Source organism: Coptis chinensis, chromosome 7, assembly GCF_015680905.1.
Source record: "Coptis chinensis isolate HL-2020 chromosome 7, ASM1568090v1, whole genome shotgun sequence".
NCBI classification, from domain to species: Eukaryota; Viridiplantae; Streptophyta; class Magnoliopsida; order Ranunculales; family Ranunculaceae; genus Coptis; species Coptis chinensis.
The window spans coordinates 89644577-89670275 of record NC_141462.1 but is presented as its reverse complement, the minus strand read 5'-3'; the positions used below and the strand labels follow the sequence as shown (position 1 = coordinate 89670275).

Below are 25699 nucleotides of genomic sequence, written 5' to 3'. Positions count from 1 at the left end.
ATCTGTGCGTCAAATATTTTATCTGTGTCGAGGGTTGTGTTCTATTGCATCATTATGTCCATTGGATAGTATCTAATGTTGCATTCTAGGCTCTAGATAGGAAACAAACACTTCTGTTAGTGATGTCCAGTTTCTTATATTTCAGATCAGGTTCTTCCTTGCTTAAGTGTTTTTGAGTATATTTTCATCTTTTTATTCATATCATCTCGTATTATGAATTCTAAGTTTGTTTTAATTTTTTTTATACATATGACACGTTCCATCTCCTAATTTAATTATTCTATAAGTCTTCTTTAAGTGCACTCTTTTGGATATTGAGCCTAAAAGCTGTAATGCATTCTTTTAGTCATTGGATGGGATTGATTTACTTTGTATTTAGATGGCTCACCCAGAAGCATAGCCAGTTCTCACTCTAGGGAGCTTAAACCCAATCACTGTTGGTCTGTCACTTGTTTGATCTATGACATGAGTGCTTTGCTAATCACTGGTTTACCAGTACACTTTGAATGGGGGCATATCTTCTTTTTTGGCTAGTGATATTTTAAGTTGCCACATTTCTGCCAAATGTTGGAAGGTTAGTTAATGTTTTTTGATTACCTCATGACATGTTCTGACAGGAGCAATGTTCTGATTGTTCTGATTACCTCATGACATGTTCTGACAGAGCAATGCTTATTAAGAAGAAGATTAATGTTTTCTGCCAAATCGTTTTAAGTTGCCACATTTCTGCCAAATCGTTTTAAGTTGCTTGATTGTTTGTTGCAGGAGCAATGTTCTGACAGAAGACTTCCACTTTTTGAAGAGTTGGGTCGTTCTTGCCGAAATTGTGACGAAGAGGCATTTGCTATTGCAGAATTCCTGCCTCAGTTGCGTTTTCTTCGTCTTATTGAATGCACACTGACAGACAGTGGCTTACAAGCTGTCCTCGATGGATGTCCCCAACTTGAATATATTGTTCTTTGAAACTGTTTCAACATCAATCTTGGAGGGAATTTGCTCAAGAGATGTGTACTAAGGTCTTCTTGCTACAAAGTTTGTAGAGATTTTCTGTTTTTGTAGCAATCCCAGGTGACTTTGTAGCAAATCTCAATTTTCTGTTTTTGCCGACATAAGAAAATGCAAATTTCATTACACTTCCCTTTCAGCTACTTCTTTATCAGGAGAATATAAGCTACCCCCAAGGTCGATTAGTTTTTCGGTTTCTTCCATTTTGCAAAATATTTGACTTAGCTGTGATTGTTATTTGCATTTTGTTAGTTAAAATAGTTAAGAGAACTTTGTTTTCTGATCATGTTGAACGATTTATTCCCAGGGGATGCCAAGTCTTGTGGAAGGGAGTGTAATTAATAGCGAGGGTAGGATAGCAATAGCTAGAACCAATTTATACACTCTTTGATTCCTTTTGCCTCACAACTTTTCCCAAAAAATCGAGTTGCCTCACAAATATCTGAAGACAAGCCAAAAGAGTGAAAATAGCTAAATAAACCACTTATAGTTTTATACTGAAAGGCACAGTTGATACATGAAATTCATAATATATGAAATTTCTATTTCTCACTCCTGAGTATAGAGCCTGCTTGCACTATACATTTGAATATTGGAAGATGAGTTAATAGATCAGCCAAGACAAAATAGTCAAGTGCTAAGTGTTTCGGCAATAAACTGCTTCAACACAACGAGAGCAATGGTAAAGAACACACTAAGAAACAGAGGAATGTGATGTTGGGGGAGATGAAACTGAACCAAATAATGGCTGCCTACGTACCCAAGATCTATTCTCTAGGGATCAAGTTTCCACGTAGTTCCTTATGAAAAATAATGTGGTATTTATATAGGTAGAGTAGAGAGTCCTTGTAGCTCAAGTAATCTTGTTGTTTGAGTAATTGTGATAGAATACAACTGTCAACTGATAATTATCTCTTTGATAAGAAATGAATCTAGACATAAATCAATGTACATTAGTGGCAAGCCATGTGGCTAAGGTTCAACCTTAGACACATGAGTTAATAGGCTTGTACATTGATCCATGATATTGCGAATTGGGCTTTAGCCCTGTTGATTAAGTGAATAAAATAGAGACCCCTACTAATGGACGTTTGCCACGTAGGTGGGGGTTGAAACACTGCCCCCTCTTTGTCAGGCGAACAAAGTTCACATGGCAAAGAAGATAAGATAAATCACAGAAAACGTGAATTAATAAAAGAGTAAGCGGAGTGTATAACAAAGTGTCGTGTGAGCGTAAACGATAAGATAAATGGACAATCGGGAAAAATTCGTGAATTAGCGGAAATGAAAAAATGTCAAATTAACGAATACGGTTATTCAGGTTCTAGGATTTTCGTTACGTAATTTATTCAGGTGTCATACATTTATGACTCATAAACATTCCACTATATCACGTGCAGGTCAATTACCTTATTGCACTAAGCCACAATATTTAGAAATATCTCAATTATATCTCATAACCACTCTCATTATTTCACGTGCCAATATATTATTGCACTACGCCACACTCCCGTGGGAAATATCCACAAATACTCTACTAGCATCTCATAAATATAATAATGGAGCGTTTATACATTTATTCCTCCAAAACTATTGCATTTAATATATATATATCCCAACATATTATATAATGTCACAATATCAACGTCAAATCTTAATTAGATAATGACAACCAAATTTATATCGACTTCCACAAACATTTCAACATTTGATTTGTCCATACAATTTACAACATAAAATGTAGCACAATTAAACAAATTTCTACAAATTCCACAATCAAAGCCCAATATATATATATATATATATATATATATATATATATATATATATATATATATATATATATATATTTTTACTACTCACGTCACATCATAATTAGATAATGACCAACAACGTATTACAATTTCAACAATATTTTATTACTATATTTGTCCATATTCTTAAATATGTGAAAAACTGGAAAAAAAAGTCAACATTTCACAGTCAACGGTCAACGATCAAAGTCAACGATCAACGGTCAAAGTCAAACTGTCATTGTCAAAGTCAACACATCATGGTCGAAGTCAAACTGTCATTGTCAAAGTCAAACTGTCGTTTCCATGTTCGACAGGTTCAGGGTCATAGCCATGGTTCATGGCTAAGGGCAATGTGCATGGCTCATGGGCTCATGACCAAGGTAATGGTTCGGACCCAACTGGCCAAGCCCAAACCTTAAAACCCGGCCCCGAAAGTCTACACTAACTTATTATTCAACCTGACCCAATTGGGATCTATATTAAATCCTATGGACTGGCCCCAAGCAATATTAGAAACTGGCCCAAAAACTTTAGACTGAACTGGCCCAAAACACAACTGAGTTCGGCCCGAAAATTTGAACTGAAACCGGCCCAATCAAAACAAATGAAACGGGCCCATAGAACTAAACCAAATTGGTCCAAGCTTAATTGAACTGGTCCGGCCCAATAACAACTTAACTAAAAACCGGCCCAACCAAACTAAATTAGATTTCGGCCCACACAAAACCAAAAGGTTTAGGCCCAAAGCCCAACCGAAATTTACTGTTCATCTTCTCCAACCTTCTTCCTCCACCAGCCACCAAAACGCGCCGGCCACCCACTCCCATTTCATCAAGCCGATTTTAACCCAAATCCAAAACCAAACAACATTAGTTAAAACAAAAACCCCAAATCATACAATCCAACCCTCACCCAAAACTAGATCTAAAAGATTTTACTGCCGCCATTAATGGCTTCCGCATCCTTTCAACAGTCCCCACACACTCAAACACAACCCCTTCAATCGACAACCAACACAAGATTCAAAAACCCAACCAAAACAGTTCAACCTACAAAAATCGCCCCCCGATTATCCACCGAATGGCAAGAACGCCATTAACGACGGCTCAAGCTTTCTCCAAGCTCCAACAGCCCCCTCCCAACTCTCCAAATCATCAATCAATCCCATAACACAACACAACAGTTGAACATCACAAAAACATAGTTTAAACAAAAAAAGAACGGGACGATTCCGTTTTCTTTGGCTGGGCAACGCCATTGAGGGCTTCTCGAAGCTTCGACAGAGCTTTGACAGCCCGACCTCAACCAACGAGATAATACCAAAATAAAAGTTTCAACAGTGTACAGAGATGATTTCTCTGTTCACTGGGCTCGCGCCACCATGAACAACTATTAACGAGTTTTTGACAATTCTATAATTCTAACAAGTTTTAACATTAACGAGAAGAATCGTTGCTGAACAGAAAATGAGCAGAAAATGAAAAATGAACCGAAAACATATAGTAAACGTGGTACTACAGTAAAATTGTCTCTTGGTATAGACGAGAAAAAATGAAATTAAACTACTCACCTTAATCCCAAAGCTCCACGAATTTCTCCGAGTCCGAGTCGTCGCGCTCCAACGCTCGAGCCTCCATTTTTATTATTTTATTATCTTTAAAAAAAAACCCTATTCTCTAGAAAAATATGTTTATATACTTGGGTTCGAAACCCAAGCCCAACACAGACTCGGGCCCAAAAACCAGGCCCACGTATCTCGAATTTAATCCAACGAATTTTGAAAATAAATAATTAAATTAATTAATTAAATAGATAAAAACATATTTTAAAAATACGGGCGTTACACACATGGTATTCCAACAAACTCATAACGATTACATTCACAAATACTTTCACATGTCTGGGGATTCCATTGCACAACCTAATGCTCACTCTCACTATCAGTCTTGTTTTTAATGTACTTCACAGCATATGTAAGTGGTTCAGTAGTAACAATGTCAGCTTTGTATAACTCAGCATTCAGAAATTGAGTCCTAAACTTTTCAAACATCCTTCGTGTATATATCTTGGCCGCATGCTTCAAAATATAACTTCTCCCAGTGACAATACGATTCTTTTGTTATGACTCATAATCTTCTGTTCTCTCATTTAATTCCATAGTCTTCAAAGCTTGTTCATATTTTTGAACAAATTCCATTAAATTAGTGGTGCCTTTGATATGATTTTTGAAAAACCCGTTGATTCCCTCACTACGACCAATAGTGTTCATACCAGCAAAGAAAGTAGTTTGATTGTACACAGGAACCCATACCTCACGATCTTCAAATATTCCAATGAGCCAATGATGGTCACTTAATTCATATTTACTCATCAGTGTGTTCCATCTTCTCTCGAAATCTTCAATCCTGAATGTCCATTTTAAGCATTTCTTAACATCTCCTTTAAAATTTGAGCCTTTGTGGTATAGATGTCCCAACTTCTCACCAAACTTTTTTTTAATATGCCAATAGCATAGCCTATGACGTGTGCTAGGGAACACTTTAGGTACAGCAGCTTTCATGGCCAGGTCCGAGTTAGTAATAATGGAAATAGGTGTTTTTTCCCTCATTGCTTCTTTCCAATTAAGTTGTAAATAGCCATATGAAACTTTCCTCTGTCTCGTCTTGTAGTAACCCACATCCAAACTGGATAGTTTGAAAGTGATGGTTCACACCGGTGAATGGTGCAAACAGCAGCTTGTACTTATTAGTCTTGTATGTAGTATCAAATGACACTACATCTCAAAACCGCTAATAATCGACATCACGAGACTTAGCATCAACCCAAAAGAAATTAATTGCTCTCCCTTCTCCATCATATTGAATAGCATAGAAAAATTGTGGATTCTCAATTTGCCTTCTTTGGAAGTGGTTAAAGACCCACTGAGCATCCCCAACATCAAGCTTTTGCCTTACGTCACGAAGATGATTCCAACAATTACGATTTGTGAAACCAATGACATCACCTCCAAAGATCGCTGTAACTTTGTTTATTTGCATATTTTCCCTCTGAAAAAGTTCCACCATGCCTTTTGCCGTAGCTGGCATCATTCGGTTTTGTTTAAGGAATATCGTTTTAGACGGCGTGACAAATGTGTGATTGTGTTCATCACAAAACTGTCCAACCTCCCACTTTAGTGTGGTTCGCCTAAGCTTAACGTACATATATGCTTTGCAATCCCCTCTTTCTATTGATGCATTCAAACGTGGTCTCTCAACATTTTCATTTAACTTCTTCTTATGAGAACCAAAATGTGAGCACGCAAAACCGATATTTGTCACCATGTCACAATGCAGCCAAGATTTGTTAGAAGATCTCGTAACAATTGAGAATCCTTTGCTTACACCATATCGTTCATAATATTTCTTTGCTTCTTCAATTGATTTAAAAGTCATCCCTACATAGGGTGTGTCTATGGCATCGTCGAAATCCTTTGTAGGAGATCCAACTGTGTTCTTTTCCACTTGGACATAAGATGTTCCACAGTCTGTGACTCCGCTGAAGTTCCCCATAAGCTCAGATTCTTGGTCATGAGACTCTTCCATTTTTTGTAGCATCTATGGAAAAAAAAAGTTCAACAGAATATTAATACAAAGAAAAAAAAAATCTTAAAAAAAAGTGTAAGACTTCAATTCATATGTTATCATATTATTGTCTGTAATGCATGAGCAACATTGTCAAATAACGTTGACATCAATTAGTTTCCCATAGAAACTAAATATCTTGTTTTCATCCCAAAACACATGAACACCAACATCACCCAAGAAGTAGACAAAAAACGCATAAAAACTTTAATTTTATAACTTTTTGAACAATAACTTCACCCAAAGTAATGTTTTTTCTTAGTATAACAAAATTGGGCTGAGAGAAGTATACCTTTTATAAGTTACTCGTTTAATCTCTTTTTGTCGTCAATGTCGAGTAGCGTTGTTGCTGGTCATAACAGGCGCTTTACCCTGACAGTGGTGTCAATATATGAAGAGAGAGAGAGAGAGAGCTGCGAAGGTAATATTATTTCTCAAGAAGGTGAAGTGTAAGGTTTCTAAAGGCCAAAAACAGAGAGGAAGAAGAGTAAAAAAAACTACGTGGGGGTTTTTTTTTTTTCTTCTCGGCTTGGTTGGAGCCGTTCCCACACACTTCTTTCACGCTAAATGAGTGCCAACTCACACAAATTTAAACCCGCTAGATTTTTAGTTGTGTTCGGTCCTGATCTATTGTAAGAAGTATTATACCAAATCTATTGTAAACGGAACCCCCTCGTGTGTATATATATATATACACACACAATGTAAACAACAGGTTACCTATCCTAATAATTTAGGCTCAGGATGTAAACCTCCAAAAATACATTATACATATGAAAACAACAGGTTACCTATTAGTTTCTAGTAAGTCTAAGGAATAGCATTACGCATATGAAGACAACCAATAAATGTAAAATTGGGATTACTTCCCAATGAAATTGGCAACATCTACTTGTTAAAATAGTCGTAGCTAGAATTGAGATCTCATTCAAAGAGAAAGATATCAAATTTCTGGAGTCTTCTTTTATATCCTATATGGATGGTCTTATGTATATTCTAAGAAACATATAGTCAAACTCAGAGGCACATTACCGAAACCAAATGACTAATAAATTAATAATCAATAATAAACAGATCAAGAGAGGATAAGTTTCACGAAAGATTAACTAAATTACTTGAATAAGTTAGTAGAAGGTGTCTTGGCCATGACACCGTTTGGTTTGGCACTATAATCTCCTCGAGTATGTAAAGTTGAAGCCTCTGCTGTCTAAAAGGTCATGATAAATAACCACAAAAATGACTTGAGAGAGGGAGTATATGGCTAGTGGAAGCATGTAGTAGAAACAATGGAACCGTTGCAAAGAGAAACCTAATGATAATCCCAAAGCAAAATTAAGTGGTAAAAAATTTAGAAATAAAAAGGAAACAACAAAACTAACAACTTGCTTGGAAGTCTCCTTTTATAAGTAAACTACAAATTGATAGTTTGGCACTTTACCGAGTACATGTTTGAAATTAGAAAAGTTTGTACCATTTTAATACAATCAATAATATTAAAGATACTACTATATATGTTTATGTAGTGTTTTGATCCAATGAATTCTAGACTGCCTTGATAAAAGAAAACATGTCATCTTGCATTTCTAATTCCCGACTACAATGAAGTTCTTTTTAAATTTTGTTACATTCTACTATCGATACCAACTAAGATCAAAGTATAAGGTATTATTAGTTGGTGCTCTTATTCCTAAAGATTGGTTATATGTTTATTTTGTGTTGTTTACTGCGTTAACCTAAACTACATACCACTACATACCATGAGCTAATTTTTTGTTCAATTTCGGAGGACACCATTCAAAGTTCCTTTTCTCAAAGGTTTAAAATAATCTTTTGCCTCTTATTACTCATCTATATCAATGTTATTCACAATGAATATGCTACGGGTAGCCGGCAATATATAATAACTAATAAGGACACAATTACATTTGTATAGTATGGTTTTGCACCTATCAAAAACAGTATAACACAATGAGTTCATTAGTAATCATAGAAATGTATCTCTATGTTAATGATGCAGAAAGATTACATGTGTGTTGTATGAAATAGTGAAATCTAAGTTCACATGGTTAATGCTAAAAATATTATTTTAGAACACACCTGGTCCATATGTTAGCATAATTGCTTGCTCCGAAAAGGGTGTCTTTATATATATATATATATATATATATATATTATAGCTCTACCCTCTTCAATTGAGGAAGTGTTTTTAGGGTGTCCACGTGTCATGACTGATTAAGAAAAAGTAGGAGATAAAATAGGAAACAAAAATAGGAAACAAATATTTATCTTTATCCTTAAATATATATTATAGTTATATCCTCACCAATCTTTTTTTTTTTTTGCAGAGACTCCAATTTTTTCTAAATTATATTACTAATTATAAAAAAGTAGGATATAAATAAAGAAACAATCTCATCTAGAGTTTCACAGAGTCTCTAACTTTTTCTAAATACTATAGCTAATTACAAAAAAACAACCCCATCTAGAGTTTCACAGAGTCTCCAACTTTTCCTAAACAATATAGCTAATTATGAAAAAAAAAATCGGAGACAAAAAACTAAATTGCTAAAAACAATAGTTTCCACTAAATATGATTTTCTTAAAACCCTTTCGATTTGATGTGTCATCCACTGTGTGATTTAGACATTTATTCATAGTTAAGAATTTCAAAAATCATAATTCTGACCACAATAATTACGACATATTCCAATTCCTTAGATATATATATTATAGTTATACCCTCACCAATCTATTTTTTGGAACACTAGGAGAGACTCCAGTTTTTTCTAAACTCTATTACTAATTATAAAAATAAAATAAAATATGATATAAATAAGGAAACAATCCCATTTAGAGTTTCACAGATTCTCTAACTTTTCCTAAACACTATAGCTAAATACGAAAAAACAATCTTATCTAGAGTTTCACAAAGTCTCCAACTTTTCCTAAACAATATAGCTAATTATGGAAAAAAAAAAATATCAGACAAAAAACTAAATTGCTAAAAACAATAGTTTCTACCTAAAACGATTTTCCTAAAACCCTTTAGATTTGATGCGCCATCCACTGTGGGATTTAGACATAATTCATAGTTAATGATTCCAAAAATCACAATTCTAACCATAATAATTATGACATATTCCAATTAAATTTATGAATTTATAATTTTTCAACACTATAATATAATTTTTCAACTCTATAATATCATATATTTGGCGGAATAACGAGATTCAGTTAAAGTGGACATTGGATTTAAATAAATTATATACCAAACCAAAACAAATTACATGTAGAAAATTAAATTATACAAAAAATAATATCACAAAATATATAATAGAAAATAAAAAAAATAACTGCAAAATAATAATGACAAATATTTTAAAATATATATAATACTGAATGAAACTAACGTCAAAGAACAATTAATGGGGAACCGAAAACCGGATGCAAATGCATCGAACTAACATCAAATAATATTTAACAGAAAATCGGAAACTGGATGCAAATACAAACATTAAACTAATCTTAAAAAGTAATTAATAAAAAATCGGAATGTGAATACAACTGTATTAAACTAACCTCAAAGAATAATTAACAGAAAATCAAAACTTGGATGCAAATACATCAAACTAACATAAAAAATAATAATTATCGGAAAATCGGAAATTGGATGCAAAATGCATTGAACTAACCCTCAAAGATTTAATTAATGGAAAATCGAAAATTGGATGCAACTCCATTGAACTAACCTCAAAGAAAAATTAATTGTAAATTGGAAACATAATGCAAATGCATAGAACTAATCTTAAAGAATAATTAACGGGAAATCGGAAACCAGATGCAACTGTACTGAACTAATCTCAAAAAATAAACTGGATGCAAATACATTGAACTAATCTCAAGAAATAATTAAAGGGAAATCGAAAACTGGATGCAAATTCATTGAACTAACCTCAAACAATAGTTAACGAGAAATCGAACACTAGATGCAAATGCAACCTTATCAAATAATAAACGAGAAATCGGAAACTGGATGCAAATGCATTAAACTAATCTCACATAATAATTAACAGGAAATCAGAAACTGGATGCAAATGCATTGGACTGACCTCAAAGAAATAATTAACAAGAAATTGGAAATTGGATGCAAATGTATTGAACTAACCGCAAAGAATAATTAACGAGAAATCGGAAATCGGAAATCGGATGCAACTGCATTGAACTAACCTCAAAATATAAATAACGGAAAATCAGAAATTAGATACAAATGCATTGAACTAATCTCAAAACATAGTTGGGTTATATGTTGTGGGAATGTCTCAATAAGTACAGCTTTGTATTTAAAATGGTGTTTATCTTATCTCTTTCCGTATGATTGAGAACTCCTTACTATTCAAGTAGCTTCAATATATATGAACTTTGCCTTATTAGGCAATCTCACAAAACTTCAATCAAACTTCTATTATTAAACAACAAAATGAAGTTGAATTGAAGGGTTTTATCAAAGGCGAGTTTTTTTTTTTTTTTTGGAGAATGAGGTTTTCACATTATAAGAAATTTGGATGAGTGATCAATATAATATTAATATATAATAGTTCTGCATATTTGCAAATATTTTTCAGAATAATTAATATAACAACACTCATTCATAGATAATCTTTGAAGATTCTACATAGTGAGTAATGCATATAATTTAAATAATAATTGACAGGAAATTGGGAACTGGATAATCTTCGATGATCCCACATAATAAATCAAGCATAATTTATTTTTTATGTCATGTTTGCAAGGACACTACAGATGTATCAGTAGAAGTTGGTATTACACACCACATTGGATAATTAAAATAAAATTGGAAACTGGATTCAAATACATAACTGAGCTCAAAGAGTAATTAACGGAAAATTGAAAACTTTATGCAAATGCAATAAACTAAACTCAAAAAGTAGTTAACCAGAAATCGAAAACTGGATGCAATTGCATTAAAATAACGTCAGAGAATAACTAACAGGAAATTAGAAATTGGATGCAAATCCTTAAAAAATATTTAACGAGAAATTGGAAATAGTATGCAAATACATCAAACAAACCTCAAATAATAACTAATGGGAAACTAGAAACTAGATACAAATGCATTGAACTAAACTCAAAAAATAATTAACAAAAAATAAAAACCAAATGCAACTGTATTGAACTAACCTCATAGAATAATTGGTGAGAAATCATAAACTAAATGCAAATGCTTTGAAATAACCTCAAAGAATAGTTAACGTAAAATCGAAACCGGATGTAATTGCAAAATAACTAACCTCAAAATATAAATAATCAGAAACTAGATGCAGATGTATTGAACTAACCTTAAAGAGTTATTAACGGGAAATCGGAAACTGGATGCAAATGCAATGAACTAATCTCAAAGACTAACTAACGAAATATTGAAAAATGGATGAAACTGCACTGAACTAACCTAAATGAATAATTAACATGAAATTATAAATTTGATGTAATTGCAATGAACTAAACTCAAAAAATAATTAACGGGAGATCAAAAACTTAATGCAAAAACATTGAACTAACCTCAAAGAACAATTAATATAAAAACGAAAATTAGATGCAACTGACTAACCTCAAAGAATAGTTAACTGAAATCAAAAACTGGATGCAGCTTCATTAAACTAAAATAAGAGATTAACTAATGGGAAATCAGAAATTGTATGCAAATGTCACGCCCCGAGACCCAACACACATCCCGAGGACGTGGAATGAATCTCGAGGCAGACACCTATCCCGATTCTACCGAAATTTCGGCAGAGTTTCCTTTGTTTGATCGACGTTAAGAAACCTAAAAAACTCATGTCATAACTTTGTCATAAACCCCGACATCTTATAATTCCCTTCCAACAACCATACATACATCCAACAACCATATATACTACACTTAACTCTAACTACTACTGCGGGGATATGACGATATAACTACAAAACAAGGAGAACCGTTGCCAAATCACGATTATTACATCAAAATGACCTAGCTCTCTATATATACAACAAAAGAAACTAGTCTCTTTCTATACAACCAAAGGAAAAGAGCTAGGCTCATTATATACAAAGAAAAAGAATAACCTAGGTCATCTCTATCCAAATTCAAAAATATAAACTTGACTCGCCTCTCTCAAGCAAGGGGGGAAATCCTCCCAAATCACCATACCCGTCATCACTAGGGTTAGGGAAAAACCCTCCTCCGGAATCGCTCGTCCGAAATGTTAAGTAGGATGAGCAAACAACTATGCCCAGTGAAAGACATAGCCAATAATAGTTTACTTATAGAAAACATTTAAAACATGCGGGGTTTCTATAATAGTATTCAAATATTGTGACTATGTATATATACATCACTAACTAGCGAAAAATCATCTCGACATGCTTCATTGATATTCAAAATAGAGTTTTCACAATCATCATACAACTATTGTGGGTCACGCATCCTATTAGAATGGTGAAGTGCAGGGTACTCGACCCGGTCCCACGAGGCAATCTCGGTTCAAGACTTCCCAATTAATGAACCATGCACCGTTGTTTTCCTGATTTTACCGGGCCGGAGGGGAAATGCCGTTGTTGTGTTTCGTACACACAAAATCCCCAAAGCTTTTAGGGCTCGGGTGGGCCCTGTGACCCACGACCCCCCATACGGTCGTCACCACCTAACTTACGGTGGTCAACCGTTCGGCGACTCAGATCTTTCGGGATCGACACACATCCGTGGAGTGGACTAAACTCTCACTCCTCGCCTAAACCTCATCGAGGTAGCATGTAACCCCACAAGCTAATCACCATACAAATTGACACGTCCACAAGCAATGGTTATCTAGAAAAGTAGAAAAGGAATTCCCGACTACATCCAGTGATGCATCCCTTTAAAGGTGGCCCACCACCTCGAAGGTGTACACCACAGTTGGAATCTAGAGCGAATGACTGCCTCTCTGAAATGCGACAACAGTTCCTTCTTTATAGGAATTCACGGTTCCTTTTCTAAATCTCCTCGTGATAAACATAGTAATATCTATATATATATATAGATTACCGATTATTTTCAAATACTCTAGTTACATATCTAGTTTTTCTTTTAAAACTGTTGATTATATAGGTGTGAGTTCCTGGATTTCCCGAAATCGAGCAGAACAACCTATGACTCCCAAACGGGCCAGTCATAGTAAATAACAACCGATGATTCCCAAACGGCGAATCATCGTAAATAACATGCACGACCATTCCGGGACCAATCCAGAACCTCGCACCTAGTTACAAACAACCGGGTAATCCTTACCCGCATTACAAAATCCATCTCTCTGTCTCCTTGCTGAGACAAGAGACGCGAACCTTTCCCTAAAACCAGTTTTTCACTTTTAACCAGAAAACAATTCCTCGCTACCCCCAATTTTACAGAAAACCATTTCACGCGAAAGCTATCCATATACTTAATTCATATCGAGGAAAACTACAATGCAAAAACATGAATATCATATATACATGCATGGTTGATACGCAAACTATTTCTTAACATTTTAAACAACTCAAATCATGCATGAAAATAAGCAGACTATATATTGGTATGTAGGTTCCTACCTTAGCAAGCTCCGTTCTCCTCAAGCCCACTTAACGAATCAAGCTCGCTTAATCAATCCCCTCGTATTTACTCCTACACATCATATATATATATCGTCGACCATTAGAAATTATCGAAACGAACGAGAATTCTTATATAACGTAAGTCGAGAAGAATCTCGACACTACGAATTTGGTTTCGGGTATTTATTTTTATCTAACTACCGTTAACAGAGCCACAGGCCATTTTAAGCCTTTATTACTCGGCGGTCTCTACGGGCTATTTCGGCCATTGCAGGCCCTCATATCGACGCCAATCCTATTCCATCCTACTTTCCAGTCCCAAATTTCAACTACAACCAATCCCAGCCGCCCGATTCATATTAACTCTAACAATAATATCGGGGTGTTCTTTATCTCTCACTCATTACTCATTCAAGTCTTAAACAGTTATAAATCAACATGAATTGCTCGAAATTGGCTTGAATAATCAAATTCTTACCAAGTCAGCCACAAAATCACTCCTAGCTTGCTGCTCCACCAAAATCGCAGCTCTCCTTCTCCAAACCGAGCTACTGCCGAAACACCACACCACCGTTCAATATTTTCAGTAACACATCAATTCCATTGCAATGAGTTTAACTATCGATTAAAGCAAATTAAACTCACCCGGCAGCGGTGGCAGCGGCGATACGACGCAATTCCAATAATTTTTTCACCACTGTTCCACTCCACTCCCGCTCGTCCACTGCTACTGCCGACCTTCAACACCCCCCAATACACTCAGTTACAATCAAGATATCAATTCCATCAACAATTTAAATCAAATCAGCACATATATACGAAATCGCACTCACCTTTTACCTTGATACGGCGCGATTCCCACAAATTTCGAATCCTCACATTTGGGTTTAAGGTTTCTAAGGCTTGAGGGTGAAGATTTGAGGTTTGGATCGAGGTGAATTGAGAGAATTTTTGGTTTCTCTCTCCTAGGTTTTTGTTACTGTCGAATTGGGGAAGAAGGTGCGATGGATTTCGCGATTTTTCATTTTACTGTTGGTTTCGTGCGGTTTTTTCCTATTTTCGATTTCGGCCGATATTTTTGGGCCCAAGCCCGATCGATTCCAATTGGACTTAAGGTCCTAATACGCCTAACCACCACTCGTTTGACGTCGCGTCGTAATTATTTTTCCGGCTCATCCCGCTAAATTTAATCTTCTATATTCTATCTCTCCGCAGGCTATAACAATAACCCACCTCCTGGCGAACTGGTAACTTCGTGCGGCCATACGACGCTGAAACAACCGCTAACCAGCATTTTATCAAATTTTTGCATATGGGTCGCTTACCTAACGTGACTTATGAGTCGGAGTTAAGTTTCATCCAGTTACGTACGTTTGAAATATAAACCCGACGACCAACTTACATAAACGACCCTAGATTTAATAGGAAATTTACGAAAATACCCTTAATAATAATTCAGGACTTTACAGCAAATGTATTGAAATAACCTCAAAGAATAGTTAACTGGAAATTGAAAGCCGGATATAACTGTATCACACTGACCTCAAAGTATAAATAACTAGAAATTGTAAACTAACGAACTAACCTAAAAAAGTAATTAATGGGAAATCAGAAACTGGATGCAGATGTATTGAACTAACCTCAAAGAGTAATTAACAGGAGATTGAAACCTGTATACAAATGCAATGAACTAATCTCAAAGACTAATTAACGAAACATCGAAAACTGGATGCAACTATACTGAATTAACCTTAATGAATAACAAATGGGAAATCATAAAGTGGATGCAATTGCATTGAACTAACCTCAAATAATAATTAACAAGAAATCAAAAACTTGATGCAATTATTGCATTGAACTATCCCCAAAGAATAATTAATGAGAAATTGGAAACTGGATGCAACGTACTACATTGAACTAACCTTAAAGAATAATTGGAAAATCAGAAACTTGATGCAAATGCATTGAACTAATAACCCTAAAATATGTCCTCAGATTATATGTAGGGGAATAAATGTCTCGACAAATATAGTTTTGTATTTTAAGTAGTGTTTATCATAATTTTTTTTATTATGATTAGGAATGTCTTTCTATTCAAGTAGCTTCAATATTATTTTAAGCCATATTTAACATTCTCACAAAACTTCAATCAAACTTATTAACCCTAACAACAAAAAAGAAGTTGATGGGTTTTATCAAGGTTTGGTGCTTCCTTTTATAGAGAGTGGTGCAAAAAATTTGAATGAGTGATTAATATAATTTTCATATCGATCTCATAACTATGCATAGCTAATTATGCATATATACATAATTGCTAATTTTTTTAGAATAATTTAATATAAAGGTACGAACGGGTTCGAAAGCTAGTCTTTTTCTCAAAGACATTGTAGCAATACACTTATAATGTATTAATTTGAAATCTTAGCAAAAAATAAATAGATAAAAAAAACAGCCAATTATCGAGGCATACTTGAATTCAATGAAAGATCAAGTTGTGAGGATAGTGAATAAATGGATTGAGTGAATCTCCACTGATGAAGTTGCGTAGAAGATTCACTTAAAACAACCTTAGCTATATAATACAAAATACATGTTTTCACCAAAGAGCCAACCAAATACAAAGCGAGCTCTTGTCACCTACATATCAATGAAAATTGAATAATAAAACATATCTTTATCGAATGAATCAATATGACGGCTAATCCTTCTCCTTTTAGTCATTTATTTTAGATAGTTGGGATGATGAGATTTTAACAAATAAGGAAACTTATCTTAAAACATGTTAAAACATTTATCTAATAGGTTACTCGGGTTAACCTATGTGATCCTACTAACCCAACCCACTTATTTGTCAGGTTCGGTGGGTCAACCCTTAAATGACCCAAAAGCTTTTTTTTCCAACCTGAACCCGCTAATTTAATGTTGGATTCGTGTCGGGTTAGCGGGTCGTGTACAAAACTGCCACCCCTAGCTATTTGTGTTGGTTGCAATTAAAAGTTTTGTTTAACGGTTTTCTATGTAATTTCATTGTAGTATGTTATTCTGCACAAATCCTCATTCCCTGCTATTAAAACTAATAACATTTTTTTATTTCAGCATGGTACCCCCGGTTACAGAGCTCCCGAAATTCTCGTGGGGGGCACTACAGTTTTGCAGCATATATCTAGTCGGTTGGGTGCATTTTTTATGAAATGTTGACTAGTAGGAGTTTGATAGATAGGCAAGTTGAAACTCAATCAATCTTCAGGTATGTATGAGTTTGATCTGTATGAGTTGATTCTATGACATACTTGATAGTTTTAGGGTTTGAGGGTTTCCATTTCATACTTGGTATGGACTGGTTGACGCGCTATCATGTTACCTTGGATTGTGCGAGGAGGGAAGTTATAGTGAATACACCTGGCAAGTCAAGGTTGATTCACACTTGTGATAGTAAGGAGGACTCGGTGATATCTAGTTTCCTGTGCTCTATAAAGATACCTACGAGGGATATCAGCAATATGGAAGTAGTGCCCCCTTTGAAGATGTTTTTCAGGAGATTCCAGGGTTGCCACCCACAAAGGAGGTAGAGTTTCGTATGGACTTGGTACTAGGGACTGCACTAGTTTCAAAGTTGGCTTATAGGTTGGCGCCTAAGCTATTGGAGGAAATGAAAGTACAAGTCGAGAAATTACTCAGGAAGGGGTTCATACGACCAAGCAACTCACCATGGGGTGCGCCTGCTATTTTTGTTTCAAAGAAGGATGGTACCTTGAGAATGTGTTTTGATTTTAGGGATTTGAATCTTGTGACTATAAAAAATAAGTACCCGCTTCCTAGGATTGACGGTTTGTTGAATCAGTTGAAAGGGGCTAAGGTATTTTCAAAGTTTGATTTAAGGACTTGTTATTATCAGATGGGGGTTGAAGAGAATAATATTCCTTTGACTGCATTTAGAACTCGGTATGATTTGTATGAGTTTTCTGTGATGCCTTTTAAGTTGACGAATGCACCTACATTCTTTATGGACCTGATGAATCATATTTTCAAGCCCTATTTGGATAAATTTGTGATTGTTTTCATTGATGACATTTTAGTGTATTCACAAAACATAGAATAACATAAAATGCATTTGAAGATACTGATGCAGACGTTTAGAGAACAAAAGTTGTATGCTAAGTTTAGCAAATGCCATTTTTGGAAAAAAGAAATTCGTTTATTGGGACATGTGATATCTAGTGAGGGGATTGTTGTAAACCCTGAAAAGGTTGCTGTAGTGAAAGAATGGAAACAACTAACCATTGTTACAGAGATTAGGAGTTTCTTGGGGTTAGCTGGATATTATCGGAGATTTATTGAGAAGTTCTCGCTTATTGCAGCTCCGCTCAAAAACGGTTAACTAGGAAGGATGTGAAGTTTATGTGGACTAATGATTGTGAGAAGGCTTTCTTATAATTGAAACAGAGGTTGACTACTCTCGATTCTAGTAATCCCGACTAGAGGCGTAAAAACTAGTGGTTTTAGGATGCTAGTGGAACCTGGTTTGGGTTGTTAATGTTAATGCAAGACCAAAAGATGGTGTCGTTATGCTTCACGGCGAGTTGAAGATACACGGCGTTGTCCCACTCATGACTTGGAGTTAGTGGTAGTGGTTTTTGCTTTGAAGGTATGGAGGCATTATTTATATGGTGAGAAGTTCGAGCTTTACACAGATCACAAGAGTTTGAAGTATCTTTATTCACAGAAAGAGTTGAACATGAGATAGCAGAGATGGATGGAATTCATAAGTAGTTATGACTTGAGATTCAATATCACCCGTAAAGAGGCAATGTAGTTGTTGATGCACTTAGTCGATTGCCTTGTGTTTTGACCACTCTTATGGTGCAAGAGTGGAAGAGTTTGGAGACTATAGCAACTTATGACATCCGGACTACACCAGGTACAGATAAAGGGTATATATGCAGTTTGGAGGTTAGACCAGTGATTTTCAGTAGAGTGTTTGCCATGTAGCACAGAGACCCATTTCTTTTGAGTCGGTTAGATGATCTAGTCATTGATATTTTTAGATGATTGTTAAATGCGATTAGGCAGATTGATTATGATGGAGGATTGAGATTTCATGGGAGATTGTGTGTACTAGATGATGCAGAGTTAAAGACAGAGATATGATATGAAGCTCATCGTTCTCGGTTTACAATTCATCCTGGAGGAACGAAGATGTACCATGACTTGAAGAGGACCTTTTGGTGGGAAGGGATGAAAAGAGATGTCGATGAATATATTTCTCGATGTTTAACTTGTCGACAGTTAAAAGGCGAAACATCGAGGCCTTACGGATTATTGCGGCCATTAGAGATACCGATGTGGAAATGGGAGCACATTTCTATGGATTTTATTGATGGTTTGCCCAAGTCTCAGAGAGGTAATGAATCTATTTGGGTTATTGTTGATCGTTTAACAAAGACTGCTCATTTCATTCCTATTGACGTGCGTAGAAATACAAATAAGTTGGTTTCCTTGTACATTCGGGAAGTGGTCGGGGTTACATGGGATTCCAGTGAGTATTGTTTCGGATCGAGATCCTTTGTTCACTTATGAGTTTTGAAAGAGTTTTCAGCGTGCTATGGGTACTAGTTTGGCGATGAGTACTGCTTATCATCCTCAGACAGATGGACAGACGGAAAGGGTGAATCAGATATTAGAAGATATGTTACGGTCTTGTGTATTGGATTTTGGTGGAGGATGGGAGGAGCATTGGCCTTTGGTGGAGTTTGCATATAATAACAGTTTCCAGTCGAACATCGGTATGGCACCCTTTGAGGCTTTGTATGGGCATCCATGTCGATCACCTGCTTGTTGGGCAGACGTGGGAGATCGAGTATTATTTGGGCCTGAGATAGTGAGAGAGACATCTGGACAGATTAGAGTCATTAGAGAAAGGATTAAAGCGAGCACAAAGTAGGCGAGAAAAAGTTATGCAGATTTGAAGAGGAAGCGGGTTGAGTTTTTACGTAGAAGCGTTTTGTGTTTTTGAAGGTTTCCCCCTGAGAGGAGTTATGAGGTTTCAAACGAAGAAGATATGGAGATGGACAGTGAAATGATTCCACAAGGTACGTAACCCGAAATATCTGTTTTTATAATTGCATCTCTGTATCGTCATTTTGTCGTTTTTGTGTTTGCAGAAGAAATGGAGAAGAATACTAAGGTGTAATAGTAATTTTGATGGGTGCACCTGGAAGTGGAAAGTCTTTTTTCTGTGAAAAATGTCATTAAAGCTGCTAAACGAACTTGGGTTCGTGTTTTGCCAGGTCTATTTATATCGCTCTCTGTAAATTCCAACTTGTTTTAACAATTTCTAGTAAAGGGTATGAAGAAGCTGTTGTTTTACATTATAGGATACCATTGAATGGAAAAATCTGGGACAAAAGCCCAGTGTTTAAAGAGTGCAGTGGAAGCGTTGAAGGATGGGAAAAGTGTTTTTATAGATAGATGCAATATAGACAGACAACAACGTGCTGAGTTTGTGAAGCTAGGGGGACCTCAAGTGGATGTTCATGCTGTTGTGCTTGATCTTCCTGCTCGACTTTGTATATCTCGATCAGTGAAGCGTACTGGTCATGAAGGAAACTTGCAAGGTGGAAAGGCTGCTGCTGTTGTGAACAGAATGCTGCAGAACAAAGAACTACCTAAGCTGAATGAAGGGTTCTCTCGAATCACATTTTGCCAAAATGACACTGATATTCAAGGTGTTGTTAATACGTACACTGCCCTTGGGCGGGATACCTTGCCATTGGGATGTTTTGGTCAGAAAACCCAGGTGCAATGGTTCAATTAGGAATCATGAAATTTTGAAGAAAGTTGAGAATCCTGCCAAAGATTCAAATGTGAATTGCTCACATGGTACTGTGTCTAATGAAGAAACTGAGGAACCTGCTGGTAAGGAGTGTAAGGAAACAACCCTTCAGCTGTTCAGAATTCAAATCAAGAAATAAAAATGGATGAAAACTTGCCACTGGACTCATCAGCTGCTGTGATTTCAGAAACTTCTTCCAGTGGTTCTACTCTTGCATTTCGGCCCATTTCGACTGCTGATTTTCAGTTCAACCTGGAGAAGGCATCTGATGTCATTGTTGAAGAAGTTGAGAAATTTTTAATAAGGTTGAGAATGTCAAACTTGTTTTGGTAGACCTGACTCATCGGGTCAAAGATTTTGGCTTTGGTTAGGGCTAAAGCAGAGAAAAATATTGACCCCTGCCAAATTCCTCACGCTTTGTAGGGAGATATAACCTCAGCTTTATACACTAGGTGGTTTGGCTTTTGTAATGTAATTGCTAATGCTGCCAACTGGTAAGTTTTAACAAAAAGTGTTTTAATTACTATTTTTCACACTCGAAGTTTTGGACTTGGGCGCCAAAGTATGCTGGGATCGGGAACATGTTAAATTCATATCAATGGTTGTATAAGGATTACTTCTTTTTACCTTTTGTGTGGTTTGTCATCTCGAGTCATTATTTGAGAACTTGTTAACTATACCAGTATACCTACAGTATGTAACCACTTCTTGCAAGATTTTATATTGCTACTAAAGAAGTGCTAATTCTGTAGAGTCTGTGCCAGCTGTTTCATTTTGTAGTAGAAGCAACATAAGACACTGAGAAGGTGCGCATAACATAGGGGAGAGGCAAAGGAATTCACTCATAATCAATAATAAACTGTTTTGAGCTCCGCGACAAATTTTTGTTTAACTATGCATATAGCTGCATGACTTGACCGTGTCATATGTTACTGTGTAGATGAGGGCTAGTATTTTCACCTTCACTTGACATTTTTTTGCATTATTATTTAGTGATTTTTGTGCATATTCTGGGTAGGGATAGAAACCGGGGGAGGGGGGGATGTACTTGGACGCTCACAACAATGCCTAAATACCAAATACATATCATCAGGAAACTGAATTTAGCCTCTGGAGAACATCCACACTTCGACTAGAAATGAATGATTATTCTGATGGAGCATGTTGTTTCCATAGGGAGGCCTACTGTGAACGTATCAACCTTTTGTTTTGTTTTCCTGTATTTTTTGTTTTCTTTTTTTGAAATCATTGAATTTCTTTTTAGTACATTAGTTCGTGATATTTATGCAGGAGTATTGATAATGCTATATGGCATAAGAAAGAGTACATATGAGAAATTCCCCATTAATACAAGGAAGATGGTTGACGAAGTCGGTTTGTCATGCCATTACATTTATGGTTGTGACTTGTGAGATGGCAATATTGGATACTTGTTACCATAAATATTTTAAAGAACTGCCAACTAAAAAGAAATTTGCAAGGTTAAAGGCGAAGGGTAGAAGACTTGTATTCTTACCCAGTCATGTCAAGGTATCTGATTAAAATATTTGTTTGTGCAGGCTAAACTGAAACCCGGCGGTGGTGGAGTAAATGCAGCTATTTTCAATGCCGGGTCCATCCCTAGAAGCTGCAACTGAGAAACTGGCTGGGTCTCTTGCACCAGGGAGTGCTTTAGTTGTACCTCTTCCTTTAACCTCCCCCGCTATATAAAAAAGAAGGGGTTACTCATGTCATACATGTTCTTGGGTCCTAACATGAATCCCCACAGACCAAACTTTCTTAACAATGACTACAATAAAGGTTGCAATGTTCTCCGTGAAGGCCTACTCATCACTATTTGAAGGTTTTGCATCTGCTGTGAATAAGCAAATAACAGAGAAAGGTTATGGAGAAGATCTACCACAGAGACAGCCTACTAGTGATTTTTCAAATAACAATCAGAAGATTGCCAGGGGCTACCTATGACTCTGAGAGAAATAAGAAATGCAAGGGGCTTGATGGTGAACCTGGAAATCAGCATGTTTTCTCAGAGTCAAATGAAAGTGTTTGCCCTCTGGGTCTACTAGTGCTAAAAAGAGAAATCCACAATTGACAATGATAATGTTGGTGGCTTAAACGCCCAAGAGTTGGGGTTCATGGGCTCAAGGTCTTCATCATATTGCTATCCATCCTGAGAAGTACAGTAATGTTGTCATTGAGATGGTAGATGATGTGGTTGTTCTGAACGATCTTTACCCCAAGGTAACTGACCTGCTATTGGTCTCATCTATAATTGTTGTTACAACGGGTTAATACTTCATCTTCATGCAGGCACAAAATCACCTTCTGGTGTTAGCAAGAAAGGATGGTCTTGATCATCTTGCAGATGTAGGGGAAGAACACCTTCAATTACTAAGGACCATGCATGCCGGGTGTGAAGTGGGCTAGGAAGTTCTCATCAGATGATGCTTCATTGATCTTCCGTCTCGATACCATTCTGTAACGATATTAATAGTACAGTCTACAGATGCTGAATAGGTCATATCTTTTCTCATTCAATTGTTTGGCTATGTTGCAGCACCAGTAAAAAATTACAGTAATTTGGAGATAATATTTCGGAATATTGGTGGTGCTAATGATTGAGGAACACTTCGAAATAGAAATAAATAAAACATGCTTATTTTAAAACTACGTGAGTTTTGTTGGAGACATACTTTCCTAATTCCGTGCATCATAATTTTCATCTCTCGTTGTTTTCTTTATTGCATGAGTTTCTTACTGACGAGTATTCCTTTATTTAGTAAATATGATGATTCATGTGTTCACATATTATTATTTTTATTTTTTCTTTTTATTTTTTTTTCGATAACCGAGTTCACATATTAGTTCTCCTTTATATTTTGTTGTGAATACTGTTATGTATGGATATGTATGTATTATTAATACTGTAAAGAGTGCTCTATTGTTTAGATTGCTTCTTATTCAAATGCTCAGGGTTATGTTGCAACACTCCAACGCCAGTAAGATATACACGTACAAGGATCCCGACTGAATATTATATCTATGTATTTCTCGTTCTCATTGGAATGTCCATTAGGTTTAAACCCTGTGGACCACTCACACTCGTCATCCTCACGATGGAAGACCATGAGCACACACAGTAGTTCTCATCGATCTTTCTTTTTAAATACCACAATGTACTGTATGTATAATCATTAATCAATAGCATAAATAGTGTTGGATAGTTATGTTGGTCAAAAGTTCAAGGTAATGTTGCAGCACCAGTATAAAAGACAGTAATTTGGATTTGACTGAGTATTACAAGATTATAAGCCACAGTTACTGACTGGAATAAAATACTCTTGCAGACCCCTTCAATGCAGCAGCTACACCTCCATGTTATCAGTCAGGATTTCAACTCAACACATTTAAAAACAAGAAGCACTGGAATTGTTTTACCACTGCTTTTTTCAGCGATTCAGTAGATGTAATTGATGAAATCAGTAAATATGGGAAAGCAAGGTTGAACAACGACGAGAAGCTATTGTCAATGGAGTTGAGGTGCCACCGATGTAGGAGTGCACATCCTAACATTCCCCGCCTCAAATCACACATTAGCAAATGCCGAGCACCATTCCCTCCATCTCTGCTCCAAGAGGGTCATCTCATACCAGCACCACCTAGTGGTGCCGAAACTGAAGCATAGGTATAAAAGTACGTAAAACTTATCCGTGAAAGTGTGTACATCTGATAAGCATTTTGTTTCATACAAACCTTTTGTTGATAGGATGCTTTTGTTTGATGAAAAACAGTATGTACCTCTGTAGTTCTGTCCTCTTTGTTGTGAATTTTGAGCTAGAATGAATAGAAGTAGGACACGGTGCCAGGAGTTTCAATGCAATGAGAGGTCGATTCAGTGTTATGTTTTGTGAAGGGAAAAATTAGATTACGTATTAGATCTTTACTCATAGCAAATTTTCTGCAGAGATTTACTTGATAAAACTTAACTAGGGCATCAGATGAATAACAGCCTAGTGTTAGCTTATAGCAGTTGGCTCCACAACTATCACGGATTTGTGTTTGCATTGAGCGATTATTCCAAATATGTGTCACATACTGTTATTTTGGTACCTTCCCTCCACATCCATATCCTTGTACGGCAATTGGCAGCCCAGCTTATTTAATGTTCATAACGTGGACAGTACGAAATCACTTAGCATGTTGCTGGGAAATTATTTCGTTGGACACCAAAAATCGTGTCCAGAACTTGCTTATGTCGGACAAACGATAAGGATAGAAATCGTGATGCAGATTATCGTACCAGTGTACCAAAGCTCACTGCGTTTCAAAATTTTAACCTCGCGTCCTTGCTAGAAAAACTGAAGATCGTAGGTACAATTGACTGCAGGAAGACATTGAAAGTTATTGTAAATTGCGAGAGCTGATTTTTGGGTGTGGTCTCTTGATATCAAAGGTTAGTCCATTTTGCTTGGGAACATTTCTGTTTATAGTTCTCCTTGATGATGATCCCGACGCCATATAAATCATCATATTGAAGATCAAACAAAAACTGCACTCCCTTTTGGCGAGATAAAAAATTCCGATGCAAACTTATTTTTTAGTATGAGAATCTCGTGGCATCAGTATCATCTTCCAAAAATCACGACCCAAACTCTATGTTTGTTGGCTTTAAGAGCATTCCCAGTGCAAGTCAAAATAAACCCCCCATTATCACCTCCACGTAGGCACTTATTCCCTCTTTTTTCACCAAAGCGGTGAAAAGCAAAGGTGAACTGCAATGCAAACGTGAAAAAAAATCTCGGACGGGATGTTGGATT

The 25699-nt window shown here is 36.0% G+C and overlaps 2 protein-coding genes and 2 pseudogenes across 2 annotated transcripts; 2 read left to right on the top strand and 2 right to left on the bottom strand.

The window, feature by feature from the left end:
• The first annotated feature begins 465 nt into the window (after positions 1 to 465).
• Positions 466 to 963, top strand: LOC147489821 (putative F-box/LRR-repeat protein 9). The gene is made up of 3 exons (XM_086574740.1): positions 466 to 495; positions 618 to 692; positions 766 to 963. The coding sequence occupies exons 1-3, from the start codon at positions 466 to 468 to the stop codon at positions 961 to 963; spliced, it is 303 nt and encodes a 100-aa protein (XP_086430866.1).
• A 3957-nt stretch (positions 964 to 4920) lies between these two features.
• On the bottom strand, positions 4921 to 5409 carry LOC147489820 (protein FAR1-RELATED SEQUENCE 5 pseudogene; annotated as a pseudogene).
• Positions 5410 to 5590: 181 nt separating this feature from the next.
• On the bottom strand, positions 5591 to 6385 carry LOC147489819 (protein FAR1-RELATED SEQUENCE 5-like). The gene has a single exon (XM_086574739.1). It carries the CDS (start codon positions 6383 to 6385, stop codon positions 5591 to 5593), a length of 795 nt encoding a protein of 264 aa, XP_086430865.1.
• Positions 6386 to 19835: 13450 nt separating this feature from the next.
• LOC147489818 (transcription factor bHLH140-like) lies at positions 19836 to 24783 on the top strand (annotated as a pseudogene).
• Positions 24784 to 25699: the final 916 nt, after the last annotated feature.

Excerpts from the sequence above, each read along its gene's own strand:
- LOC147489821 (XM_086574740.1), top strand. The coding sequence starts at position 466 with ATGAGTGCTTTGCTAATCACTGGTTTACCA. Across the intron at positions 496-617 it reads TGCTAATCACTGGTTTACCA|GAGCAATGTTCTGATTGTTC; the intron begins GTACACTTTGAA and ends ATGTTCTGACAG. Across the intron at positions 693-765 it reads TTATTAAGAAGAAGATTAAT|GAGCAATGTTCTGACAGAAG; the intron begins GTTTTCTGCCAA and ends TGTTTGTTGCAG.
- LOC147489819 (XM_086574739.1), bottom strand. The coding sequence starts at position 6,385 with ATGGAAGAGTCTCATGACCAAGAATCTGAGCTTATGGGGAACTTCAGC.